The following is a 26406-nucleotide window of genomic DNA, read 5'->3' on the forward strand; positions in this document are numbered from 1 at the left end:
TTAGAGTTCTATAGTGTAACATGTTTTCATAAATTTTTGTAAAGTTTAATATGATTGATACAAACCTATGGTTGTTGACAAGATACTTCCTGCTAACCCTAAATATAGCCACTATTTCCGCTTTCTTGACGTGTTGTGGACAGAAACCACTAGCCAATCTTGGGTTCACAATATGTGCTAATTATTGGATACCATTGGCCGGATAGTGGCTTGGCTACAATGACAAAAATTGAGCTCGAAATACAATGCTTAAGTCATTTAATTTAAAATTGATTTATTAGCATTTGAAATATGATTGGAATGCGAAAAATCGAGTGTAAGAACTATCAATGACCCCTCATTCCCGCCGCGGCCGCGCGGTAAAAATGACTGGCAACTTGCGTATTTTCTTGCCAAAATACTTGGTGCGTGATGCTGCTGAGTCGGTTGATTATACATGGGTCTGTTACATAGTAGATTACTTTTTCAAATCACGTTGATATCATTTATTCACATATTTATTTATAATACACATTGCATACAAAGTAAAAAATTATACTATCAACAATTGATGAAATGATATGATGAACTGCACTATGAAAGTATGGTTCTTTTTAAACGTGTATTGAAAATGTTTAATCCGTAGGAGGTATACGCGCCTTATAAAAATAATTCCTAAACGGCGGTGATATCTAATGGAATATCCGATCGACTATATTTTAGCATTACAGATTACTAGTATTCTACAGCACAATAGCTGAAAATATGAGATTCATGCAATTCCATCTTACGTAGCTAGAGTCGGAAGATAAAGAAGTGGTTGTCATAGGGTAAGGGTTACACCGTTACCGAAACCTTCTAAAACTTAGTGTGAATAACCTACAACCATGTTATTTTGGTATGAACTAAAAATATGCAAACATTTACATTTTTCAACATATTGTTCCTATTTTCCGAACAAATTTTGGGGAAAATTCACAATAAAAACATGTAATTTGCACTCAAACACATAAAACCCAGACCATATTTCTAGATATTATGAGTTTGTGCTCAAACTACATTACTTCATAAAATTCCATACATATTGGAGAAATTTTTGACGAACGGTGTGATCCAGACTCTACGACAACCATTATTTCTTCTATGGGCGCGAGCTACGTAAGATGGAATCGCATGAACCTCAAATTACAAAAGATTGAACTGTAAAATACTAGTAATCTGTGGTAATAAAACCGAATCGATCAAATATTCCATTATCACATAATCGCCCGTTGAAATTTTTTTTCAAAGTGTTACTCTCTTTAGCGATGTACACTAATATTCGTACAATCTAAAAATAAATTTTTCCACAAACTCAGAGATATCCTTAACATCGAAATTGTAGATTTAATATCACTAAATTTTGTTCAACATCGTAGAAGGTTATGGAACGTTAAAATTAAAATCAAAGATTTCTAGTGTTACTTAGTTATGCAGAATTCTAAATCAGAAAACAAAGTTCAGATTATTACTGAAAATCAGAGCTTGAAACGGAGGACAAAACAACTCATATTAATTCCACTCTATCCCAGACTTGAACCACATAATAGACATCAGCAACAACGAGAGTCGATTGACACCAAACCAGTGAATACAAACCATCTCTTATTGCCGAATTAATTATTAATTGATCGGATGAATTTCATAACTTTTCTTTTCTCGTACGACGCGAGCAACAAGTTTAAAAACAATTGTAACAATCTAATGAACACATTTATTTTACTCCGAACTTTTCTGTGAATATCTCAAGCAACTTCACTGTTCCTCGTTTGACCATTGTTTTTACCGTTGAGTTCATCCTGTATCTGTTGCAAGCTCTTTCCTCTCGTTTCGGGAACGATAAAGTATCCGAAAATAGTGGCCGATACCATAAGTACGGTGAATATCCAAAAGGTTATACCTTCACCAAAGGTGGCTTTCAAGGGCGAGAAAAATTTTGTCACAAGAAACGAAGTACTCCAATTTACCATCACCGCTAGAACAGACGCGGTGCCTTTCTTTTCCGGAGGAAATAATTCCCCCATCATCATCCATGGAATAGGACCATAACTGTGAATAAAAATGTTATAAGTTACGTATCACTTAGAATAACATAATGCAAAGTGTGTTTACTTTTACGTAATCGGGCGGGAATTATTTACCAGACACATACTGTAGTTGCACTCTTATTCTACGTCTAGTGTTACTAATTAGCCAGTCGTCGTATTCGGTCCTCTGTTGAAGTTCACATCAAATAATTCATTTGTAGTTTATTAGAATGCAATGTATGTCTTTGTAATTTTTACTCTTCCATCTTTTGATTTTTATTCGAGAAAATGCTTAGTATTACGTAGAAAGTTGCAATGAATTATACTGTCAAGTATGGGAAAAACTTTCTAATTCCAAAATGTTCCCATAATATAGTACGGGACGAGCATTATTACATCAACGTTGGTAGTCGGAAACTCAATAGTGACGAACTTCTAATTCTGTTTATCATACGACTACATACGAAGAATTAGTCTAAATTTGACTACCAGATTATCTCTATAAAGCAGCCATATCGATTTGGGACTCTTGGTAGGCAACTTATGAGGTATTCCATGCCAACTCGGCAAATGATTTTCCGTCACTGTTTTTCATTTCGTTCATAATTTTTTATACAATTGGCCTATTTCTAAATAGCACTCCTAAACAATTTGGAATTTTTCTCTTCAACCGTTGTTTATTTATAAATTTTTAAAGATCAAAATAGAATAACATTTTTGTACATATTTCATTTCTTTGCTGAATTTTATCTATTTTTCTGAATCAACCGGATGATTATACATGTACAAAAATGAATGATTACCAATAAAATGTCAACTTAACTAAATTTAGTAATCTTTGTTTACTGAAATATTCAAATAAATATGAAACATATGGTTTCTACTTCTAAACATAGCCTGAAATACTCATCATTGATCGAAGATTTTTTGAGAATTTTGTCGAAAACTTCGAAGATGTCTCTGTTCTGACATTGAAAATTAAAAAAAAAAATATAACGGTTGAAGCAAAAAATCTGAAATAATTCAAGAGTACTATTTAGACTTGGGAAAATCGTATACAAAATTATAAACCAAATCAATGACGGCGAGGGAAAATCTTTGGCAAGTTGGCGTGTAATACTTCTTATATAGTTATAGTGATGACTCATCATTTTAAATATTACGAATAATTTCCTCTTCACACTAGACTAATAACATCTACGTACAATATACATTTCTGGATTAGCAGCTGATAGTTTTTAGAAATCAATAAAAAACAAACTTCTATACATTTAAATCGCTTAACATTAACGATAAAGCATTTATCAAATCGATACGTAATTAAGAAATCAGCTGCCTTTATGGAATAACTGTATTTTTCATGTATCAGGCACTACTAACCCTAGTGAAAATGCGATCATGAAAGTAGTCAACGACACAAGTGGCAGCCATCCTATACCATTCAGATCTAGCTTGAAATAGAGACCAAGCAGGAACAAGCACAGTGCCAAGGTAGATGACGACACTATCAACAAGAGTCGTCTTCCAACTCTGTCGACTATAACAGCCGCCACACACGCCATGAAAGTCTGAAAAAAGTTCCACCGTGAAAACAAAACAAAGAATACTTATCAAGGGTACGCATGTCTTATGAATTCCAATATTATACTAATACAGCTAGCAGTTCTTCAGATATTACGCACAGTGGAATGTCTCTTCATACATCTAGTATCGTAAGATAATTATTTTTCCATTTTCTCTCTATCATTTAAGTGTAATTTAAAGTAAAACAGTGAAGGTATAGCTGGATGCTGTTGAAGGTATACCGATCAACATTGATTACAGATTACACAGGTCGACAAAAAAAATAATTTTTTTTTGGGTTTCGGTTCTAATACTTGAATTCTGATTCCAGACATCGAAAAATACTTAAATATCCATTTTTAGCTTTTAAAGTTTGCTTTTGTCTGATTTACGTCGATAACTATGTTTTAAAGATTTTAATTCATTTTACGATCAATAGATGGTAGCACTTTGATTATCCCGATTGCAGATTGCGTATTATAATTATTTATCACAATTCTTGAATAAAAAAGACTTTGATGTTCCGCAAAAACTTTTCTGATCGTAACTTAAAATACAATTATAAAAAAAATATAAAAATCAGTCATTTTTCTTGAAAATTCAAAAAATTTCTCTCGTTTCTACAAAAGCAATCTTTGATCAGAAAAATAATATTTTCCCTTATTTGTAACGTAGGAGAAACCAAAATTTCACATGCAGAAACCAAACCCAAAAATCGTGTTGACCGGTGTTATCAAAGACAGCCAAATAAATGGTTTCTGACGTTCTGCTACAGTAATTTCCTGCCATAACCGGCGCCATTGACCTTTCAATTAGGTAAGAGAATTAGCAAATGCAGGGTTCTTCCATTGCTGCTGTGCCTTCGGTGCCCTTTCGCTTTCTTAAAAATATTGACTGTCTGCAGTTATATTTTGTCAGTATAGGAGATTGCGTGAAATTAGGACAGTTACCCGACTGCGAGTATGTAACCCAAATAACAGTACATTGGTTTCTAGCGGTTTGCCATTTAGGTCACCAGACTGCAGGCTGGTATATGTTTATTTTATACTTAATCTCTCTGTATATTGAACTAAAGTTATTTACTTGATTTTGTGAGAAGATTAATGTTTATAAATATATATCGAACCTGTACAAAAGCGACAATAATAGAAGCTACGTCAGCATCGAGAGAACTTCCAGCTGCTGCAAAGATTTCTTCAGTATAAAAAATGACAGCGTTAATTCCTGTCAATTGTTGGTAGGCTAGCATTCCCAGACCGGCAAAAAGGGCAGTGCGAGCTCCACGTGTCTTGACGAGATCCAGCACTGAAGACTTTCGCAAAGCTGCCTCTTCCACACTTTTTTGTATACTAGCCAACTCTTCGTTCACATCATACTTCGGCCCCCTGAACACGCTCAACGCTCTCAAAGCTTCTGATTTTCTTCCTTGACCCTTGAGCCAAAAGTAGTATAAATTTATATTTGACAGTATAAGGTAGGTACATCGGAAGCAAAGTGTGTCACTATACAATGCGAGTCGACACATTGGAAATTATCTTTTGGGGTCAGCGCAGGTAATTTAATGATGCATGTTAAGATCACTGCCGTTTATATTACCGTCTTTCAAAGATAATTCACAAATTTGTCAGTTATGAGTTTGGTAACGATACGTTAAAAAAATAAAAATTCATACAGTTTCAGTGGGAAGTCTCAACCAGACGTGGTGAACTATTCCGCAAATGAGACTCAATTTATTATTAAATGAAATATAAAACACAAGAGCTACAATAATGAAAATTTTACAAAGCAAAAAGTTTCATTTAAAAGAGAAAGCAACAGAGATTTTATCACTTAATTTGACGTGAAATGTGAACGGGGCTGTATTGAGATGTGGTTGCACGAGTAAGGTGCTCTCAAATAAAGTACAACTGGTACAAACCAATAACTGAAACAGTAAGTTACTTTATGCTTCACGTCTGTGAAGTGAGTTGAACTCTTATCGGACGAAAACTGAGCGCACGCTCAGCGGGGTCAGTTTTATACAAAGCGGTCGGGCATGTCAAACAATGCTCAAAAAATCGCCGGTAACGTTAAAGCTCTAAAGAGATCGACAGATCGATTTCCTTATTGTGTGTTGATACTAGTCATGATGCTCATTGATTTCCAAACAATCTATCGATGTCGTATGTGTTGAGGCATTATACAAGAGATTGATTTGTCGAGAGAAAGAAAATCATATTTTCCAAACATCAAATCGAAAATTTCTGCTTTGAATGACATAAATAAATAAAAACTCTATAGCCATGACTTAGAAGCTGCGGTTGAGAATGTGAAAAATAAAATATGACGGCCAGGCATCACTGTGCAGTACCTACCATTAACCATTGTGGAGACTCAGGCATCCAAATATAGGTAGCGAGAAAAACAACCTCGATTTGGGCGCATATAACGGCAAACCAGGTGTAATTTAAAAATGTGCCAAAAATAAATCCGAATAGGATACCCGCGGATAGGAAGAGTTGAAAGATAGAACCCAGCACTCCTCTTATCGAGGGCTCTGCAAATTCGGCAATGTATATGGGGACTACAACACAAGTTAATCCCACACTAATCCCAGCCAAAGTTCTGGCCAGACATAAAAGCGCCACGCTCCTTGCAAATATGATGATTATCCATGATAGTAGGTAAGGGACCGCTGTTGCCAAAATCGTTTTTTTACGACCGATTTTATCAGCTAGGGTACCCGCTGGCACAGCCCCTATTATAGCACCAATTGACAATATGGAACCAATCCAGGATCCTTGTTCGGTGTTCACGAAAAGCCAACCATTCGGGTCCTTCAGTTGCGGTAAAGCCGGCGAAGTCCAGGCCAACACACTGCCAGTAGCCAAAGCCAGCAAACAAGCTAGAATTAGGGTGAATAAGTTACATCGAGGCAATGTAAGTACAATATTATGCATTTTATCAAGGTTTATAATATATTTCTTTTTATATGTAAGCTTAATATCGTCACTTTTATCAGGCTTATATATGAAAGACCAATTAGTATAAAATGTTGAAATTATCAGGGTTCGTTCTTATTAATTATAAGCAACAACTCTGTAAAGTATCACATCGGTCCCTTAATTTATACCAAAGTCATACAACATGAAATGACTGGTTATAAAAACTTTTTTCGGGGCCTAGAGGAACGTGCTCCAGTTGACGTAGAGACTTAAAACTTTGAACAGTTTTTTTTTTCAATAATTTGGAACAGATCAGGGGGGCGTCCCACTAAAAATTTTTCTGACCCCTAAATAAGGACCACTCTGCTGCATATATTACAGATAAATAAAACTGTCCAAAAAAGGTAGTACAAGTTTTATTTTCATAAATTATACTCTACATCTACGTTATTAAGCAATAATTATAAAATCATTAATCTATGAGATATTTCTAGTAGTTTACAAGCGAAAATTTTACCCCGAACACTCACGCTCGTAGATCAAGGCACTGGCGTTCTGGATTTGTTAAAAATACCTTCTAAGATGCTCTAAGCTTGTAAGGTATTAAAATTAACGGTATTAGGCTAGATTCTTGCTTAACAGTAGGTTTCAATATTTTATTAATGAAATTGCCATTATTCGCCAGGAAAGGATGCTTATAAGCAGTTGATAAAGGCAGGCCAACAAAAGATACCAGTAAAGTTTTGAAAATACAACATGTGCTTGCAAAACGAATCAAAGACTCTCAGCGTAGGTCGCAGTTGGTGAAAATAATCATTTCCAAATATTTGCAAATGAGGATTAATCATTACGAATTGCAGGTACGTAAGCCTATTAAGCGAATCAGAAGACTGTACACGAAGTACATTTTATTCAACAGCGGATACATTTTCTACTACTATTGGAACCCTACCTATATGTACTGACAATCAGCTAAGGATTTAGTTTTTACTTTTAAATTGTAAGTTTAAAAATCAAGCCATTTTTCAGAATTTTTTACGGTATGTATTAAAATATACATTGCTACATATTTTAATTAGTTACATATATTACGACATTTACGTTTCAATATTTTATTCATCTTTCATTTAATTACGATAGGTACGCTCCTGCATTGAAAAAGAGGGTGACTAGTCTTAGTATGTCCACCATGTCGATGTCCATGCGCATATTCGACACTTGCCGCTGAAAATGTTTTAAAGATTTCATCAGAGCCTCCCGTAATTGCATTTTTGTTTGTTCAACATATTTGGTGACCTTTCGTTGTCAAATCCGATGTCTTTTTTTTAAGGGATACTATCGTATATATGTAGTACTGCTGCTTATCACCATTGTTGTAAGGTTTTTGTAGTAACAGGCCTCATATTTTTACTCGGTTAAAAAAATCGATCGTAAGTTCACCTGTCAATTATTTCTCATTTCTTAATAGCTGTTCCTCCCTTTTTAATATATTGTTTCCAAATTTTCAGATAGTCTTTATTCTTTAAGGAGTATGCATAACGTTGAAATTGAAAAAAAATCAATTGACGGTTTATTTTATTTTCTTATCGCTTAGAGTCTTATTTTTCATTTGCGATGAAGATTTCATGAAAGGTCCGAAAGTTAATTGACAGTGAGTTACGATGATTTCAGTGGGGTAGGTCGGAACGTCCCGGTGCGTCGCGGCTTTCGCGGTCCGCGGTGCGCTGTAACCTTATTTGTATTTTACCTCAGGGCAATATGAATTTGTCCTGCCAGCTATTGCCATGGATAAATTTTTGAAATATGAATTTTTCCTGCCAAGTATTCCTACAACTACTAGGTTTACCCACAGATGAATGTCTATAGCTGTTTACGCCAATAAAGCCGAGCTGACGTTTGTCAGCATTATTTGGTTAATCGCATTCAGTGCTTTAGTACAGATGAATGCAACCAGTGTCGGCTTGAGACATGCGTCCTGAGACAATTGGAGATTGCCCCCCCCCCCCCCCCCACCACCTGAATTTTAAATTATGTGTTACAAATCATAAAATTATATGTCAAGAACGACCCGCAAGTTGAACCAAATAAACCAATGCAAAACAGCTTACCTAAACCCAGAATAACTGAACTGATACCAAATTAACGGAAGCAATCTCAAAAACAACACAAAATGACCTAACCAAACCCAAAAAACCTATCTTCATTCCATTTAATATAACTTGCGACTTTAATTGTAAATCATTCTTTTGAATTTTCCACAAAGCAGTTATTCTGATCTCTAGTCAAAATTCAACACCGTAAACACGTTTTCTCGTTAATAATAATGGAAGAAAAGGAGGCAGGAGGCAGTTAGCCATGTAGTGTATATTTTAAATTCCATACTTCTAACGATCACTATATCGCACCAGCTTAACATAAATGCCATTATTTTTATTTCCATCATATAGATTTATGATTTATAAAACTATATTTTATTAAACTAATTATGCAAAAATACACCTCCGAGCTTTTGCAGCGGAGAAGTCTCATATGAAATCATCGACGTCGATAGAATCTGATATGTCGTTTGTGAGAGATAAGATTCGAAAAGAAATTACGGTAATCTTTTCAAACTTCACATTTCATGGCTCAAATTTGAACCTAACTCAATTCTGACTTGCTGATGGAAACATAGTCTATATAAGAGACGCGAGATATCTAATGAAAGATCCTGAAGTCCGAAATCGTCGCGTTGTTATTGGGTATCACATGTTGCGGATTGCGTTCGGTCATATATTCGTGTATACACGCAATAACGGGTTCAGGAATTTTGAGACTTGCTTAGGTTCACTCGGGATTGGTAAGGTTACTTTTAGTCCAGTCGGAACTTACATGAGTTCTATTCAACAGCCGTGCCAAATCGCCAATTTTTTTGTAGGTAGTTTGGACCTCAAAGAATATAGTGTGAAATTTGTGGGATCGCGAAATGACGACTTTTGGCCGAAAAAAATATTTAAAAAAACACATGTCACTATTTTGATGTGATTATCTTTGGAATGAGATTTATCGAAAAATGTTTCGTACAAAAAATGTGCACCGTAATGAAATCTACAAAATAAGTCCTATGCAAAAATCACGTAGAATTATTAGTTTGGCGGTAAATCACTGTTAAACAACAATTTTTCAAAAAATTTATTATTGCATTTACGTGGTTTATTTATAAAGCATTGTTCTGAAACTCATCCACCACCTAGAAGAAACTGTCCTGAAGAGATATCGGTAAGTTTTATCAAGCCATGTTATATAGCTTAGCAATAATGACCGATTTTCGTAAATCCGGCGTGTCGATATAGCACTTGTTCCACAAGGCCGAGAAGGTGCCAAAAACTCGGGGTGATTCTTTTCAGCATATACATTCAGGATTTAACTGAAAAGAATAGGTTTAAAAAAAACCATGTTTTTCGAGGATATAAAATTTTAGCTTATAAACAAATAGAAGTTACGCCTTAAATATTTAAATTATTCAAAATGTTCTTCAAGATTCTTATAGGTCTTAGCGAGACGCGTAATTAAAAAAAAAACACACACACGCGGTCTGGCTGCAAACGGGTTCTGTAATTATTAATCTCATTTCGTGTGTTTATTCAGGAATTTACGCTGAAGCGTGTGGAGCCCAACAGATGTGGTTTTATTATTGTTTGTTGAGTTTAGAGTGATTAGAGAATCCCGCCAAAGTGTGAACGGTAAGTCATCATCTGAGGGTAACAGAAATTAGCGTTACCATGGATGCGCACCATAAGAAGCCCTAATTATAGACAACTGGGGTTACAAGTCCACTTTGAGGAGCTCTGAGTTTCGTTTTTCAATTGAAAAATATGAAACTTGAAGCTCTGATCCGAGTGTATGTGTACCATTAATTGCCTATAATTAGGGGTCCTTACGTTTCGCATCGCGTAATCTCACGGTATGTATTACAATATAAAGATTCTGACGAGGGCGATGAATTATTCGCCGGAACGTTACAAAAGACTTGTTTTCTTTGTCCGCTGACTTGATGAATTTCTTTATGTTCGTAACTATGTAAAGAGATGAATTTCAAAATGATGAATACAACAATGTGTTAAGATGAATATTCATCAATTTATGCCACTGAACGCTTACAATTAATCAGATGAAACTTGTAATATCTATTTTCCAACTGTCTTATTTACCTGTTTTGTAACGGGTTCAGCCACCCGATCAGGGCCGAATGACGAATGGGAACAGAATGAAATTTTCATATAACCCCGTCAGGAGACCGTATACTTTTGAACCATGCAAATTCATTTGAGCCAAATTCAGTTATGTCATTCTAACTCCATTAGATCGACAAAAATAATGTTATCTAAATAGATGCACGATAAGTATACACCAGGCTTACTGATAACAGGGTTAGAAACCTTTTCTTGGTCCAAAAGACTGGAGAAATAGTCGAAGAAGTTAACCAAAGGATGACGATATATAGTTGTTCCTGGTATATGTTGTACCTTATGTAATTTGTGTACGTATGCTTAATACATAACTCATACTATTGACTATCTTCAGTCACGCTCATACCTAATACATTTACGAACGAAGATGCAGCTGACGTATAAAAATAATTCCTCAACTTACGTTAAATTTCCGTGAACTTATAAAAGTACAATTTATTCACATCGCAAAACCCAGACCATTCTACACAAAAATGCTACTTGTAAACAGTTTTTGGAAATAAGGCAACACTCGATTGTTACTAATGTTCGAGTACAATATGCTGTAACAAACCCCGATTAACCTCAGGCAATCATTATCATAAAAGAAATAAAAAATGAATTTAAAGATGATCACGGTTACTTTGTTCAACTTTTACTTGTACTACGACTATGTCCGCTGATCCCCAAATACAAAATTGTTCAGAAATTTATCACCAAGTGGCTCAGATGATAATTGCCAATATCTGTCCGCGTTATTATACACTGGTGGCAGTGCTCGTGTTGATTATTAGGAATTTCGAGTTTGAGAATATGTCGATACTTTTTTACCTGGAACTTCAGCACTTTTCCGGTAACCCCTAATAATAATATGACCCAGAAGATACAATTGTGTAATAATTTTAATTCCTGAATTTTGTGTGTGGGATTATGGGTAATTTTTGAATTTTATTTCTTAACGGAAGTGAACTATATTATCATCGGGAAAAATTTTGTAACAAGAATCTCTATGCTAACTGGTAATTTGCGGACACCTCGTAAACTTTGACGATACATATTTTCTGGTCAGAATTATAGGAAACGGTCATATTTTTAAGATGTTATTCATGACAAAACAATCATTTTTTCCTATTTTCACCACAAAATATTGTCAAAATGTACCAAGTGTCCACAAATTACCAGTCAGTATTGGAATTTTTGTTACAAGAAGTTCCTCCGTATAGTAATAATGATGTGACTTGCAATTCCGTCGTTCAGGACTAAAGTTGAAAGTTTACCGAGTGTTGTAGTATTGAGGAGGTGAAATTTATAAATTATCATGAATAAACTTCAATGAAAATTATTCATTGACCAATTGGGTGGATGTTTATAGTTAAATGTTGAAAGTCCGACTGAAGGGATCGAATGAAGCTATTAGATGAAACTGAATATTTAAAAGAATGAAATAATAATGATCAATATTCAGTTCATTGGAATTTTAATAAAAAGCACTGCACATACAAAATACTTGTCTCCTGCGGAAGATATGTTCATATTGAATAAAGGAACAGCGCTCGAGTGCAAGAATGGCGAAAATCTATCTAGAACTGAGGTATTTGGCCCTGGTACAACCCACTGCCTGCACATTTGTTATACAATTACGTAATACGACGTAAGAGCATCGGGAAATTTCATTAGTTTAAAACTAAAAATTACGATTGACAGCGTTCAATTTTAATTACGCTACTAAAGTTAAAATTTCCAAAAAATTCTTAATTCGAGTTTTTGAATCCAAAAATGGAAAGTAATTGCAATGATACGAATTTGCTCGTTAAAGAAGAAGAAATAGTTCTCAATTAAGTTTTTCCAATTATCAAAATAAAGAAATGATTCCTTATTCAATGTTTTGAATCAAGAGAATGAAAACAAATTCCCAATAAAATTTTTCGAAATAAAAAATGAAAAATAATCCTCAAAACTAAAAATACTTCCTACTTCAATTTCTTGGAGTACAAAAAAATAATCACGTACCAATTTTTATGAACCGACAAATGAAAAACAATTCAGAATTGATAGTTTACTTCTATATTCAAGTAGTTACTGGCTTGCTTATTAATGCTAATCTGTACTTTCTATGTAAAAACGACTTTTAATCCGTAAAATTTATAAATTTATAAATAAATCAATTCATAATTCAATTTTTGTTTTAGGGGTAGTGAACTAGTTCAACCGAGCGACTGTCGAACTCACGGGTTGAACTGGACCTTGAACTAGACAGATTCCTTGTCTACGCGTAATTACACGTCACTACTCTCTAACTCTCTACGCGGGGAATGGGCAGTCGGAAAGAAAATTAGTATCAAATAGGAAAACCAGTTTAAATTGATATCAATCACTTTTGAGTGTAAAATTGTTATTCGTAGAAAATTGATTCCGAGATTTGATGAATGTTGAAATCGCTACTTCCAAAGTAATTAGAACTTCCAAAATAAAAGGAGTTGAACTTGATAAGGAATAAATCATAAATTGGTTTATTGGAATATGGAATAAAAGCATATTTGTGAGAGGTAGAATAGATCTACACACTTGTAGAAAACGTCGATGAAAATATTTAAAACTCCAAGTGATGGCGGCGAGTTGAGTAGCACGATCGACTTGCTGTTAACTAAATTGAATAATTTTAATTTCATTGCAAAGTTTGATCTACAGTTTTTTGCCTCGCTTCACCCGTTTCCAAAATTGTATATTCGCACATAAACGCCTGGAAGTTCAGTCATTCGAGATTTTTCAAAGTTTTAAATTGCATCAATGTGAGTCGAGGTCTGAGTAATATTCAGATTGTAGGTTTTTGATGTTTCTCAGATTTGTCGCATAATTCTGCAAACAAAAACACGTATTCGACATATCGGCGGTAATAGCGATTATTGGTACTTCTTCTCAAAGATGAACAATGTCATGCTTTTCACTTAACAATAATAAAAATATATGACGCGCACTTATAACACTAAATATTCCAAAGAAATATTTTCATGTGATAAGAATGATTATGGTCTGTGACAAAGTGAACTGTATGTTAGATTATAAACATGCGCAAGAAAATTCTTGGGTTATCTTGTTGCTATACTACCTTCGATTACAGTTATCGGTACTCTTGTTGTTGTAGGTGGCTACAAATCACGTAGGTATCACATTTTAAAAAACTTCTTTAACATCTTCAACTCTACCAACTCTCTAGTCAATTCTCACTTCGTAAAATTAAATAAATGTGCAACAGTGCAAAGTCTAACTATACTCGTTTCAAATGCTTTTGATGCGGAATAGCAAATTATAACTATGAGTATCATTTGTTAATGGTAGTACGTACAGCACACAGGATAAAAATTGCCTTTACGAATATAACGTTGCGTTGGTAACAGGATTTAATGATTTAATGGTCTCTCAATTGGATTCATTTTTATTATTGCGCTTACAATATTTTTAAGACTAACCTAATATTTATTTTGGTATTACCTAGTTATCACAATATTCAGTCTAGGACAATTTAGATAAATAATCTAATCCTCAAATTCTCAGTTTTAGTCTCGACAAAGATAGATAACAATAATTTGTACAGCAATTATGTACCTACTTACTACGCGTAAGTTATAAATTATAACTTAACAAACAAAAAATAGCTATAAAATCAGATAAAAAAATAACCGAAATATTATTACTGGTCCCAAATTGATATTTTAGCAAATTATTTTAGTATTCGTAATTAAAGAGTCTTATATTGTATGCTGAGAAAAGAAGTTTTTCCACGTTCTTATCTGAGTATATTTGACCAACAGCACTAAACAGTTGCTCACTTGGAACGCTAGTGGGCGGAGCGGAAAGGTACTTCAAAACTGCTTTTCTCAGACTAGGATATGGAGTGCTGTTCCAATAACCATATATGTCAGCATTGCGTTGCAACAATGGCTCCGACAAATAGGATTGAATTCTTTCTTTCAAAATCGTTTTTTGAGTCTATTCATCTTCAGATCCACTCACTTTTATCGGATTAGGCATATCATCGTGGACATCCCAAAGACTCTCCATTTCGTGTTGTATGTTAGAGGCTTGCGAGATTAATTCTGTTGATGTTGAAGTTGAAACTGAAGGATTCTCTCCACCGTGGGACTGTAGTAAGTCGTCGTTATTACTCTCCGTTAGAAAAGATATTATTTCTGTTATTGCCATATCTACTTCATATGAATTGAGATATTTGGATTTGAATCTTGGATCCAGCATTGTAGCAACCATCAAGGAATTATTTTTTTTAAAAAAAAGAGAATTTGATATTCAAAGACTCATACAATGAGTTTTTCATATTTGTCATCGTATCACCGTCGTTTGAGCATCGAGCTTGAAATTTGCGGTTTAATAGTGATATTAAAGGTATCACTATTGATATGCATGCATCATCAAACGATAAATCAAGTATGGCTTCATAAAAAAATTTCAATACGGCTGTGATATTCTTTATAACTTCCCATTCGTTAGAGAGAAGAGGCTCAATCTGACCATGCTCAACACTGTACAAGTTAACTGCATTTTTTTGCTCCAAAAGCCTCTGTAACATCAAGTAAGTGCTATTCCATCTCACTTCAACATCTTGCACCAAAGCGTGTTCTGGTAGACCGCATTGTTTTTGACATTCTGTCAGTTTTCTGGTTGCTGGCTCACTGTGTGGAAATGGCCTACGATTTTTCTGCATTTTTTTTTTACAAGTCTTTGGTTTCTTCGTCTGAAAATAGTGCTTGCTTTATCACCAATTGCAGCGTGTGTGCGACACAACCTATCGATTCATATTTATTACGCATCGCGCAAATCATGTTTGCTGCATTATCACGTAGGACCAGAAAAATCTTGCCGTTTCAACTCCATTCATTCACCATCTCTGTAAATTTTTGCTCAATATATTGACCAGTATGATCTTGTTCTAGCACGCATGCACCCAAAAAAAGTTTAAGGCGTTGATGGTTTATGATAAAATGAGCTGTAAAGCTGAGAAGTGAACATGTTTTACTTGCATTGGTCCAGATATCGGTGGTGGCACTCACCCACTCGCTGTTTGCTATTAAAGTCATTACTTTAGATTTGATTATTGCATATGTTTTCGGCATTAGTGTCGTTCTAAAATATTTTTCGGATTTCATTCGATACTTGTGAACTGCAAGAGGATCGACAAAATTCAATCTACGAAATGCTTCGCCTTCCACCAATGCATAGGGCAGCATATCCACAATTATAAGATCCATTATTGCTTTATCAATCCTTTTTGAAATTTCATGATCATCGGGCCATTGTAAAAGTTTAGATTTAGTGGTAAGACTTGGGATCGTCGACTGCACAAGATTTGGTTGATCCGAACTCAATAATTCTGTGATTTTTGTACCGGTTCGCCTTAGTTTAGTTTCTTTTTTCAATTCAACAATTTCTGACTGTCTTTTTAACACTTGCCTGTGCTCCTCGTCATGAACTTTTGATAAATGTAGCTTTATTCCGTGCAATGTTTGATTTTTAGGTTCGTGGCTTCCTAACGAATATGACCTGTTACAAAGTTTGCAAATAGCTTTAGATGAATCGCTAAAGCTTTTCTCAAAAAACTGCCAAATCGGATTTTTTTCTGTTCGTGACATTTTTAAAATTTTTTTTACCTAAAATAAATGAAATAATTAGGGAAAGTTTATTGGGGTAAACAAACAAAAATTTAATTTTAAATATAAAAAAAAAAAAAACGCGCAGTAAAAGGAAAAGAATGAGTCGAGATGATTGACTAGATAATTCTCGTGAGCTATATTCTCCTATTCCCTCATAGCCAAACAAAATTATTAAGTAAATAAAGATCACACAATGTAATAAATTAATCATAGTATTTACTTAATCGTTTGTTTGGGAAACATTGTTAAAATAAGGATATAGCACGTGATTCACCAACAGTTACATATATTAAATCAACATGCGAATCCAAGTAAAACGAAATCCAATATAACCACTTTCATTTGTCGTTCAGAAATATAACTCAACAAAATAATGTTCAATAACAATAAGTTTAGATAATTTAATGAAAATAAAACGAAGTACTAATAAAAACAAAATAAATACTCAATTGCAAAACATAACCTCAACTCACGATTAAATGGACAGTGGTAAACTGAGCCGGGGCCCCGCCGGCGAGCAAGCACGAGTTAGCTGCGAAGTTTACCGAACGACGCACGAAAATTCACGAACACTCGAGTTTCGGCGGGGTCGAAAGTTTCGGCTATATTTTGGCCGAAACCGAAACTAAGACCGAAACTAGATTTTTTGGCCGAAACTGGCCGAAACTGAAATTTCGGTCGGTCACGAATTATATGATAATCTCTGAATTTACCAGAAAGGAATTTAATACAAAACATTATTTAGTTATAATTAAATTGAAACACACAACACAGCATAAAATTGTCCCTTTCTTGGATTTTACAGAAATTGTTCGTGTCACGAAAGATTAACATATATAAGGAAATTCATTTTTTATTACTAATTTTTGGATAGGTTACCAGATATTGCCACTGGGATCAAAAAATTTGTTGGAGGGACATGCCAGGGTAGAGACAGTTTTAGTTATTGAACTCAAGCTTCGGGAAGTCTGAAAATATTTTATGTTTGAAATTCAGTGCGCCACATAGAAAACAGTTTAAATTACAACTACAGTCACTCTAAAAAAATGTATGTTTCATTCTTTACTATTTTTTCCCCAAAGGACAGAAAAACACGCAATAGAGAGAGTTTCAAAAAATAGTCCGAGGACGGGAACCATGACCCTCCAGGGTACGAGTCTGGCATCTTACCGTATGAGCCGCGATCGCTCCTTACTCAGCATTGATGATCGAAAATGAGTTTCGCTCCGCACGAAAATCCAAGAATTTCGAATAGCGCTATCTTCGCAACCAAAGCCTATCCGAGTGAAATTGACCCCTTAGCACTAACGTGTAGAGAGATTCTCTCACACTCATTTTAAAGGTTTTATTTTTTTTAAATTGCAAATGAAATGACAACTCGACAATTGTTTTACCGTCACAAAATTTTATAATTTTTATAATAGTGAAAAATAAATTTCTTTAATACCTAAAATATGAAGGCAAAAAAGGTATTTACTCAGCGGTTGAAGGTATTTCCCTAAATATTTTGTTATTATTACTCCCTTATTTGAAATGACGCATTCTTCACTTTCGTAGTATTTGGAATTATTACTACTTTTTATTAGCAAAAATGAAATTTAATAATAAATTCTACTTCGATTTTAACCTAATATTATCTTATCATTATATTTGAAATTTCGGTCTCAGCCATTGCGCAGAAGCGTGAGATTTTGTTTTATCACGCGAGTTAAATAGGAAGTTTCAAATTTTCACTACGTGAAGGGAAAACTCGATTCACATCAAGCCTCCTTCAACCCTTACGTGGGCACCTTTTACCACATTAATACGTACCCGGAGTACGTGGATACCTATCTCTATGGTTTTTATTATTTTTTGAGTGCTGAATCATCCAAAATCGATTCACTTTATTAAATAAACATAAATAAAAAGTATAAGAGCTATTTTCAAGTCTTACAGGACAGTTCAGTTGCCGCAAAGGGAAATCGGAGCAGGGGTTCCGAACACTACGCAGGCAGAGCGTGGTCAGTTTTGATCATTGGCGGTTGGCAGATGTTCGAAATGTTAGTGGCAATGATAAAAGCGTAGCATAGCTTTTTTTTTAACGTGCGTTATCTCACTAAGACATTTCTGAATATTGAAACTTATTTTCATGTGATTATAGTAAGTTACAATACAAGTGTGCGAAGTACGTGATTCTCGCAGGAGCGTAGTTTGTCGGACGAGCGAAGCAAGGCTATACTATTTTTTGTAACATCTTGTAACGGAAAGTTTGACTTGGGAAAATTGTAAACATAGTAATTCAACCTGACGAAGACGTGCTGCTACAACACAGAAGGACGCGATCGTAGTCAGGAATCATCATGTCCGATGACGATAGTTACATCTGTTCAGCTCAGAAAACTGCGAGGAAAATACAATTTTCTAACGGTTGTGTGATATTTCCTATGAGTTTCTAAACTGTGGAGAATCCGCCACAGCGCGTGGAGTCGAACTTCCTGTGCAGGTGTTACAAAAAATCATTTTTAAACTACAAGTGGGTACCCGGGTACTCTCCGTGGCTACATGTTTTCAACCGGCCATATTTTATGGTAAGCAAGAATTATTTTTCTATGTTTAGTTACGGAAATAGCTTCTAAATAAGTTGAATGTTGGATCGTAAGGATCAGCAAGCTCAGATCGACAAAAAAAATTTCAGCAAATTTTTAAAGGAAACACTGAAATAGCGTGCTTGTGACAAAAGACTAGCAAAAGATTTACGCCCACAAACTACACTCTACGGAAAGAGAGGCGAAATACCGTATTATTAAAAAGATGAAATTTTGATTTTAATTTCAATGTTTTGAATATACAGGGTATTTATGTGAACCCTGCACATACTTCTAGGGTGTGTAGGGGCTGTCTGGGCAAGCATTTTGAGGTAAGACACTCATGGCCGGAAACTTATCGTAATGGCAGTGGAGGGCTTTGAAGGATTTGTTACAGCGCGTTTATTCGTACTCTGATGAATCAGTTTTATTCAGCCGTAGGCAACGGTACAAAAGTTTTTGCGTGAAGTCAATAAATGGTAAACTCGCTAGAATACCCGAGGCAATGACAAGACGTTGCACGGAGTGCCTTCTTCAAGGTGGCGGACACTTTGAACAATCTGATTGAACACGAGAAATTGTACATATTCCGTACTATAAGAAATTATTTTGTTACCTTGGTTATGTTTTATCGTTTTTCTTCAAAGCTTATCGTTTTGTCGATAAATTAACAATGTAATCAGTAATTTCGATCTAATTAATTACACTAAGTAATTAGCGGTACCCAACACTGCGTTTAACCGACGCCTGCTGTATAGTTGGTTGCCTACATGACGGCGCTTAGCGAGATTTTTTAGCCGGTTTTATTTCGCGAACACGACTTCGGAAACCACCTGTTCTTTAGGTTAATTCAGTCAACTCGACCCACTCTATTACACCTATCATTTCATGTACTTACTTCTGGGGCACCTTGTATTTTGTTCATATAATATTCAAAGGAATTAACATTTGAAAAGCAAAACTTAATTTTCACGTAATAATAAAAACAGGATTAAAAAATAAATACGAGTAACCAAATATTTTTCTTAAGCCAATTGAACATACCCGTGTAGAACTTCTTTTTTTCCGTGCCTGTATTTTTAAAATAATCCGTTGGATATTTGTAATATTGGTTGTAGAAATAGGGCAATCTGCTGCAGTGTGTCGGGTATTTCGTGTATTTGAACTCGCATGAATCATTGGCAAGGTCACAATGACTATCCGTAGCGGCTGGATATATATAATTCAATTGTCAAATCACGAAAACCAATTGGCCAATATCGATTGCTACGCTTTTGCAACAACGTGATTGCCAATCATTATTTATGTATATCTGCTTACCAGAGCCGTATCTAGGTATGGCCGCACCCTTGGCGGGACTTATTATAACATTTGCGTCCCCCCACACCGGGGGGTTTGGTGGTTATGGAATACCATCCAACGAAAACGGGGGATCCGGGGGTCCTCCCCCGGAAATTTTACAAAATTAAAGTGCAAAGTTGTAGGTTTAAGGTTTTTTGATCCGAGAATTCCGCTTCTTTAAAATACCAATTTTTTGGTGGAATTTGTGTCAAATTCTATATTTTCCTTATATGAAAATATGAGCCTACTATTTGTAAGAGACGTTATTTACATAAAACAACTGTTTGTATCTGACTAAAAGAAGTGGAATGTAAATTGACTGTACATCCTTAGTTGCAGACGATTATACTCACAATAAATTTTCTCAACAATAAAATCGTAGTTATAAAAATACTGTGCATAGAAGGCCTACGAAAACGTAAAATTTATACTTTAATAAATTGAATAAAATGCGAAAAAATATTCGATTAAAAACTTATATTACTTGTATTTACATAAACTATTTGAAAGCTTTGCTATGAAACATGGAGAAGTCCACGTGCCGCGGGAGGGTTATGATCAGTTATGATATTGTTCAAGTTACGACATGCTTGCTTAAATTTTGTGTTTTTTTCAACTGTAAGGCGGCAAGGGAGCGGCGGAGATGAAGGTAATGTCACGTTGTAACTAGCCAACTAGACTGTTCACAGTATTACCGTAAGAGTAATAGACATACAGTAGAACCTCGATCATCCGAACGCTCAATTATCCGAACGTTGGCGCGAAAGATACATTGTTGTTCGCTGCCACCGCCGTGAGTAACAATGTATCTTTGCGAGAATCGCAGTCATGCAAAGGCGCATATCGAGCGTGTTGAAACGCGCTTTGTTTCATCAAACGTTGTTAGTCCGCTTACGGAGATTCGTCGCGCAGTTTTGATATATGTATATATGTATGTACTGTTTTTATGTAAAAAGGTGTTGTTTATGATCTCGTCCCAAAGAACCCACGTTTCGGATATCCGAACTAGTTTCGGTCCCAATTGATTCGGATAATCGAGGTTCTACTGTAATTACACACCACTTACGTACGGTAACTTTTAACAATCTGGAATAACATTTATTTCAATAACGTGAAATTTTTGTCCTCAACGAAATGCACTAATCTAAAAAAAAAAAATTATTTTTCATGGCCGATTTTGCGCCCCTGCGGTAGTTGCGCCCTTGGCGGGCGCTCATCTCGCCACCGCCTAGATACGGCTCTGCTGCTCACAGTGAACTGCTTTTATAAAAAAATCCCCAAGGATCACTGGTAAAGTCGCAATGACAATACCGAGTATTGGATAATTTGTTTATCGACTCCCGTGACTCGATCGGTCAATAGCATCTATCTCGCATTCAAAAACAGAGTGATAGCCGATCGTAATCAACTTCTTCAAAGTGTCCGTGCGTATGCGCGTGTGCATATGTGATTGATGTGTACATACATTGAAATCCTTTCGGGTCGCTAGTATAAGACTGTATTCGCAATTCTGGGCGTTTGAGTATAATTAATATAATACTTTTAGTTCTATGAATTTTGGATTTTGCATGCAATGATAAACAATTGGCACCTTAATATGTTTATCAGCCGCGAACCTCTGTCATCCTAGCTGTGATCGTTGAATTAATCAATTCCGCACTTAAATAAAAAAAAAAATAACAAAAAAGTTGATTGCACGTAGGAACAGTCAGAGGAATTGAAAAAAGTAAAATAATACGAAACGGAGGTAGAAGAATAATAAAGTAATATAAAGAAAAGATTGAAATAAGGATAATGGTGGTCTTGTCTTGGCACAAATCAAATAATCTATTAGTGTCAACAAGAGGCTAATTATGTTATCCTATAAACTATTTTGTCAGTTGGCTAGATGATAAAAAATGGAGTTTCAATTATGGTGAAGTATATTATGTAATTACAGTATTTCAAAAAATGTGCAAACAGTGCGAGTATTCGAAGAATAAATCTCTGGTCAGATACAAGAGCGAATCAGCTGGTGATATGTGAGTCACCTTAGCTGACTGTTTTCTGGTTTTTTGGTTAATGCGTAGGAATTAAACTTTTTGAAATTCCACTCGCCTGTTTATATTCACACGGCAGCTTTCCCCTTTTCGTCGGTAAGCCATGTTTTATTCGTGATTTTCCATAGCTCGCGTTTTTTTGCAGTTACTTGTGCTGCTCTTGCTATGCCTATTTGGCTTGGATTCTTTTATATTAACGATTTTCTAGCTCTTTCCTGCTCCGTTATCTTTATTCTAGCTATAACCTTTACTTTCCCTACATATAATATATCTAGGGACCTTACACGCATTTTTTTCATTTCGGTTTCCAACTGCATCGCTGTTGATCGATCGCGATTTTATTTACTCAATGGTTCTCCATATCGTCAAGCCGAAACCTTTATTTTATAACCGTGATCGCGTTCGCCAGTGATATGCCTATCTCTCTACGTGTTATAGTAAATTGAACGCGCGCTAGTAGAAATTGACGATGTCGGTAAAAGAAATGAATGGAAAAAAAGTGAAATGTTTTTTGGGAATATCAATCCGACGATCTTCCAAATGACAGTAAAATAGAATAAAAAATAATGTAAATTAATACCGCGAGGCCCGTTTCTCGGGCGTTTTAGTGTTTTGAGAATCTTAGTATTTTCCAGTTCAGTTCACTAAAGTAGCATTTCGTTTCCAATTTTACAGCTACCAAACATTTCCAACGGTACGAAGATTTAATCGTTACGGATTACAATTTTAATGCACCGATACTCGAGAGCAGCATGAATAACCCCGAACAGTTTTAAATGGAAATAATCCATATATCTAGTGGTAAATAACACATTATCTTGATTAGAGGCAGTTATCGCGGCAATTGAGTGGGAGGGCAATACATTAATTAACAGTAATCAGATCGCTGTAATTCCAGAGACCCCACGCGAACTACACGAGGATGAATCCATCATTTCTATTTAATCGTGTGACCTAATCTCAAATTTTTTATTACTACATGAGCACAAAGAATTATAATCTATGTGATCCTGATGTCGTGACAATCACAAAGGCTTTCATTGCTAAGTTAAATAAGGTGCATTCCATGCCAAACTCACGAAGCCCGTGACCCCGACCAATTTAGATTTTTCTGATTCTTTTTTTATGTGATCAATCATCCTCCAAAAACTATGAAAAAATGTTTTTATATTTATTTCTTTATTTTTTTATTCGTTTTTTAAGCTTTGTCAAGATAGCTATTTTTTCCAGAAAATTCACGGACATTCCTTGACGTGAAACGAGGATTTTAAACCCAGGACGGAAGTGTGATTCCGATTTTTTCTATTTTTTCAGAGGGATTCTATCATTTTATTTCAACGATTTTAACGCAAGTGGTTCCATTTTTTTTTTTTTTTTTTGTTTCGGCGCTTCACCTCGGAATTTCCGAAATATGAATAATAATAGGCGATAAGTATCCTTAAGACAAATTAATATTTATTTATAGTAGGGTTTCCTATTATCATCCTATCTGAAATAAAAGAATGGTACAACTTGCGTTGAAATTTGCGAAATAAAATGTTTGAATCCCTCTGAAGAAATAGAAAACGACAGAATCACACTCCTGTTCTGCGCTTAAAGTCATCGTTTTGCATGAAGGAATGTTTGTGAATTTTTTCGGAAATGGCGTTTTTGAGATACCTTGAATAACGAATAAAAAAGAATTATTTAAAAAGTTTTCTCGTGGTTTGTCGAAGGAAGATTGATCGCATAAAAAAGAATCAGAAAAGTTTAAATTGGTCGGGGTCACGAGCTCGGTATGTTGGCATGGAATGTTCCACATATATTCAAAGTAATGTGTGCTTCATAAATAATGCCTCATCTCGATGATGATTTCCCAGAATCGGCGGATGTGGGCAATACTATATAGAATGTTCATAATAAATATGTAACAGTTTGCATATGTGTCGAACATTATTATTTTTGCTACGTAGCAACACTTGTGTATTCTAGCACACTTGCACTTTACCAAAAGATCTTGCTTGGGGGACAAATTTTTCTTATTAGCCAACGCGTTTAAAAGAAATACCTATCAACCAGTTCTATTTCTTATACTTTCGAATTTTCAATCATTCGTTCAATTGCCAGTACACGATTTATTATTCCCCCACAAGAAAAGCTTGAGTTTATTCAGGTATCAACGCAAAGATCTTTACGCCCACGTTTAAAATTTTGATAAAAGACAAGAGAGCTACCACAAATTGTACGTATATATTAGAAGTCAAGAAATCTAGTAAAAACTCGCCACAAATCAAGTCTTATAATAACTTTCTTACACAGTCCAAATAGTAACTTGAACCCTCTATCTCGCTTAGCGTCTGAAGTTCTTCATCAAGAAATAAGCGTCGCATTGATGTATTTCGTGGTTCTCTTTGTCGAAACCATTACGGAATCAGAAGTTTAACTTGCGATACATTTCCATTTGTTAATAAATAAGATGTACATGAAAACTCGTGTATGACATTTGGTCAAATATACTAATTTTTAACCAATATATGAAGTTTTAACATTCAACCGTTTAAAAAGTAATAATTTTACCAGAAATCGCTGCGGAGTATTGCCATAATTTTTTAGTGTCTTGTAGCACTGGTCTGCCACTAACGATTCCGATACTCTCCATGTATTATCACTTGTTTCACACTGTTCTTGTTTTATTCAGAAGAACATAGAGATGTCACTAAGTTTGTGTGTCTTCACATCAAGATGCGCATAGGGATCGGTGGAACGGGCGAGAATTTATAATTTGAAAAGTCAAAGTGTACTGAGATTTCGAGATGTCAGATCGTGTTAAACGATTAGAATGAAGTGGTGGATAGAATACGGTGGTGGTCAGAGTATATTACCACGACATTATCTAGCTTTATTATCACAAGCCACGCTTATCTTCGGTTATTTCGAAAAAATTGAATATTAGCAATTGGCTGAAAGGAAAGCTGCTGAAGAGGTTGTAAAAATAAAATTGATGTCATTGTTTACACATGGTCGAAAAGAAGTGAATTGTATCAGACGAATCCATTCACTAAGTTAAATTCAATCAACAATAACTTCCAGGCTTAGGTGATAAGGCTTCGTGCACTCCGGATAATGAGTAGGTATAACAATGTCGAAATCACTTCTTGATAAACAATTGTCGAAGAGTTCCACCAGATTCACATTATCGGTATGAGGGAAAGCTGTCACAATAATTTAGCGCACTTCGAATAGTCCACTGCGCATAACGATCCAGTTTAACACAACAAGTTGATATGAAGCATACTGGATGAATGATTATACGTTGAATGTCGTATGTAAAGCTTTCCGAACTGGTAAAGAGTAAAAAAATAAATAAATGGTTCATTCAGTGTTTGGGATTTTCCATGCGGCCACGTGTCAGCGTTAAGTACACAATACTGCTGCTCACGAACTCATTGCTTGCATAATATCTAAGTATTACGAATGAAATATTAGAACTTTAAAGCTAAAATGAAACAAAATTCTGTCCAAACAGTCTTATCTTCATCGCAGGGCATGGTCGTCGGCATGGACTAGGCTCCAGGGGCCCCCATAAAAATTCATTAAATCGTGAGAAAGCAGCCAATGTCAAATAATATGTTATCTTCGTATGAATGAAAAAGTATATCTATCGAATTCATTACACAGCGTCAGTGTCGTAATATTAACTGCGAGATGTTGTATATTTTTTCATCGAAAATCCCATGGCCCTGAATTGATTTTTCAAGTTAATCATTTGCACAACGTTTATCTGTGCACGGATGCGTTATACGTGATATGGGAGTATTTTTCTCGACAATGTTAGACAACGGAAAAAATAAATGTTAACAACTGTTAGAATAGATAACAATCGTAAGTTTTAATTCAAGACGGTTGTGCCGGTTACGTATTCATATTTATCGTATTTCCACCAAGTTGACAAACGGTTTTAAAGGAAGTGCAATGTCTGTCGGGTAGGCCTAAGAAAATTATCGAGCTCTGCCTGATAAAAACTTTCGCAACGTTCACATATGCCTGACACAAATTAGAATAAAATTCGTCGAGTCT

General features: G+C 35.1%; 1 protein-coding gene across 1 annotated transcript; it reads right to left on the reverse strand.

The window, feature by feature from the left end:
* Nucleotides 1-492: 492 nt before the first annotated feature.
* Nucleotides 493-25567, reverse strand: LOC107216999 (facilitated trehalose transporter Tret1). Its single transcript, XM_015654350.2, has 5 exons — nt 24907-25567; nt 5963-6492; nt 4735-5040; nt 3426-3613; nt 493-2067 (listed from the first exon to the last, which is right to left on the reverse strand). The coding sequence occupies exons 1-5, from the start codon at nt 24986-24988 to the stop codon at nt 1764-1766; spliced, it is 1410 nt and encodes a 469-aa protein (XP_015509836.2). The 5' UTR covers nt 24989-25567; the 3' UTR covers nt 493-1763.
* Between the last annotated feature and the right edge of the window lie 839 nt (nt 25568-26406).

The sequence above is a fragment of the Neodiprion lecontei genome, chromosome 1, assembly GCF_021901455.1.
Source record: "Neodiprion lecontei isolate iyNeoLeco1 chromosome 1, iyNeoLeco1.1, whole genome shotgun sequence".
In the NCBI taxonomy this organism is placed as follows: domain Eukaryota; kingdom Metazoa; phylum Arthropoda; class Insecta; order Hymenoptera; family Diprionidae; genus Neodiprion; species Neodiprion lecontei.

Excerpts from the sequence above, each read along its gene's own strand:
- LOC107216999 (XM_015654350.2), bottom strand. The coding sequence starts at position 24,988 with ATGGAGAGTATCGGAATCGTTAGTGGCAGACCAGTGCTACAAGACACT. Across the intron at positions 6,493-24,906 it reads ATACTCCGCAGCGATTTCTG|CTTGTTTGCTGGCTTTGGCT; the intron begins GTAAAATTATTA and ends CCCTAATTCTAG. Across the intron at positions 2,068-3,425 it reads ATGATCGCATTTTCACTAGG|TTATGGTCCTATTCCATGGA; the intron begins GTTAGTAGTGCC and ends TTTTATTCACAG.